General features: G+C 40.2%; 1 protein-coding gene across 1 annotated transcript in view; it reads left to right on the top strand.

The window, feature by feature from the left end:
• LOC125291213 (uncharacterized protein C3orf85-like) overlaps window positions 1–2,500 on the top strand; it is a 3,268-nt gene that overhangs the window by 316 nt on the left and 452 nt on the right. The window contains exons 2-5 of the mRNA XM_048237847.1: window positions 61–99; window positions 1,561–1,685; window positions 1,970–2,055; window positions 2,322–2,500. The exon at window positions 2,322–2,500 is cut by the window's right edge and continues 452 nt beyond it. Coding sequence (XP_048093804.1) covers window positions 63–99; window positions 1,561–1,685; window positions 1,970–2,055; window positions 2,322–2,397 — 324 coding nt within the window. The 5' untranslated portion in view covers window positions 61–62 and the 3' untranslated portion in view covers window positions 2,398–2,500. The remainder of the gene's footprint in view (window positions 1–60; window positions 100–1,560; window positions 1,686–1,969; window positions 2,056–2,321) is intronic.

Raw genomic sequence — 2,500 nt, 5'->3', positions numbered from 1 at the left:
TCTTGATGTTTTGGTGACACACAGACTGAATATAATGACATGTTATCCTCTTGATTGCAGAGATGAAGAGAGTGGTATTGCTGTTAGCTCTCATGGAGGGTGAGTTTGTGGTGTGTGTGTTTAGTGATGATGATGATGATGGTCATGTATGTATAGTGATGATGATGATGATGATGATGGTCATGTGTATAGTGATGATGATGATGATGATGATGTTGTCGGTCATGTATGTATAGTGATGATGATGATGATGATGGTCATGTGTATAGTGATGATGATGTTGGTCATGTATGTATAGTGATGATGATGATGATGATGGTCATGTGTTTAGTGATGATGATGATAATGTTGGTCATGTATGTATAGTGATGATGATGATGATGATGTTGGTCATGTATGTATAGTGATGATGATGATGATGATGATGGTCATGTGTATAGTGATGATGATGATGATGATGGTCATGTGTTTAGTGATGATGATGATGTTGTTGGTCATGTATGTATAGTGATGATGATGATGATGATGGTCATGTGTATAGTGATGATGATGATGATGATGGTGTTGGTCATGTATGTATAGTGATGATGATGATGATGATGATGGTCATGTGTTTAGTGATGATGATGATGTTGTTGGTCATGTATGTATAGTGATGATGATGATGATGATGGTCATGTGTATAGTGATGATGATGATGATGATGATGTTGTTGGTCATGTATGTATAGTGATGATGATGATGATGATGATGATGATGATGATGTTGGTCATGTATGTATAGTGATGATGATGATGGTCATGTGTATAGTGATGATGATGATGATGATAATGTTGGTCATGTACAGTATGTATAGTGATGATGATGATGGTCATGTGTGTTTAGTGATGATGATGATGATGTTGGTCATGTATGTATAGTGATTATGATGATGATGATGATGATGATGATGTTGGTCATGTGTATAGTGATGATGATGATGATGTTGGTCGTGTGTGTGTGTATGTTTAGTGATGATGATGATGTTGTTGGTTGTGTGTATAGTGATGATGATGTTGGTTGTTTGTGTGTGTGTGTGTACAGTGATGATAATGATAGTGATGATGATGATGATGATGATGTTGGTCGTGTGTATAGTGATGATGATGATGATGATGATGGTTGTGTGTGTATAGTGATGATGATGATGATGATGATGATGACGTTGGTTGTGTGTGTTTAGTGATGATGATGATGGTGTTGGTCGTGTGTGTGTGTATAGTGATGATGATGGTGTTGGTTGTGTGTGTGTGTTTAGTAATAATAATGATGGTGTTGGTCGTGTGTGTTTGTGTGTGTGTTTAGTGATAATGATGATGGTGTTGGTCGCGTGTGTTTGTGTGTGTGTGTTTAGTGATAATGATGATGGTGTTGGTCGTGTGTGTATAGTGATGATGATGATGATGATGTAGGTGTTGGTCGTGTGTGTGTGTATAGTGATGACAATGATTTTGTTGGTCATGTGTGTGTGTTTAGTGATGGTGATGATGGTGTTGGTCGTGTGTGTGTGTCTGTGTGTAGTGGTGCTGAGTGCCCCCTTTGTGAAGGAGAGGGAAGCAAAGGGCTTCATGCGTCAGAAACGGCAGGCTGGATATTGGGACCCCAATCACGCCCACAACCAGTGGGGCTACACCGTCCAGGAACAGGTTAGACCACCACTCATTTACTCTATCCAGGAGCATATAATAATCGTAATATACTTTGTGGAGGACATACCCCCTCTCTGTGCCCCACGTGATGGTGCAATTGTGTGTGTGTGTGTGTGTGTGATTGTGTGTGTGTGTGTGTGTGTGTGTGTGTGTGTGTGTGTGTGTGTGTGTACGTTTTGTGTGTGTGTGTGTGTGTGTGTGTGTGTGTGTGTGTGTGTGTGTGTGTGTGTGTGTTTGTGTGTGTGTGTGTGTGTGTGTGTGTGTGTGTGTGTGTTCTGCAGGCTAACGAGTACTATACTGCCCTGAGGACAGATGCTCAGTACTACATGGATATAGGGACCTTGATGTTTGACCGCTCAGTTGCCACGTGAGTTTCCATAGCAGCAAAGATGATGAAGAAAACAATTAAAGATATTTACCAATGTTTATGTTATTGTTTACTTAGCAGGCACGTTTACGCGAACTGCCATTCAACAACAACAATTACATGAGCATCATTTTTTTTTGTCTTAAAGATAAAAAGAGACTGAAATAGCATCAGCAGGATTAAGACATGATGTGTGAGAATATTCTAGAGAGAAAGGTGAGCTAGCTGACATGGCCGCTGTCTCTCTCCCTCCTTCTCTCTCTCAGGGAGAACAACAGACTCTACATGGAGATGCTCCGGAATGCTAGAGCACACTTGGACTCATTCACCTCCACCAACTGATTGGTTGATGAACGAATGAGGAAATGTTAATTGGGCTTGTTAGAGACATAATGTGGTTAAAACTGAAAGCTGAAAACTTGGTTCATTACCAGATTTTGACATG

The sequence above is a fragment of the Alosa alosa genome, chromosome 2 (genome assembly GCF_017589495.1).
Source record: "Alosa alosa isolate M-15738 ecotype Scorff River chromosome 2, AALO_Geno_1.1, whole genome shotgun sequence".
NCBI classification, from domain to species: domain Eukaryota; kingdom Metazoa; phylum Chordata; class Actinopteri; order Clupeiformes; family Clupeidae; genus Alosa; species Alosa alosa.
The sequence above is the reverse complement of the archived record's forward strand: the minus strand, read 5'-3'. Positions and strand labels throughout refer to the sequence as shown.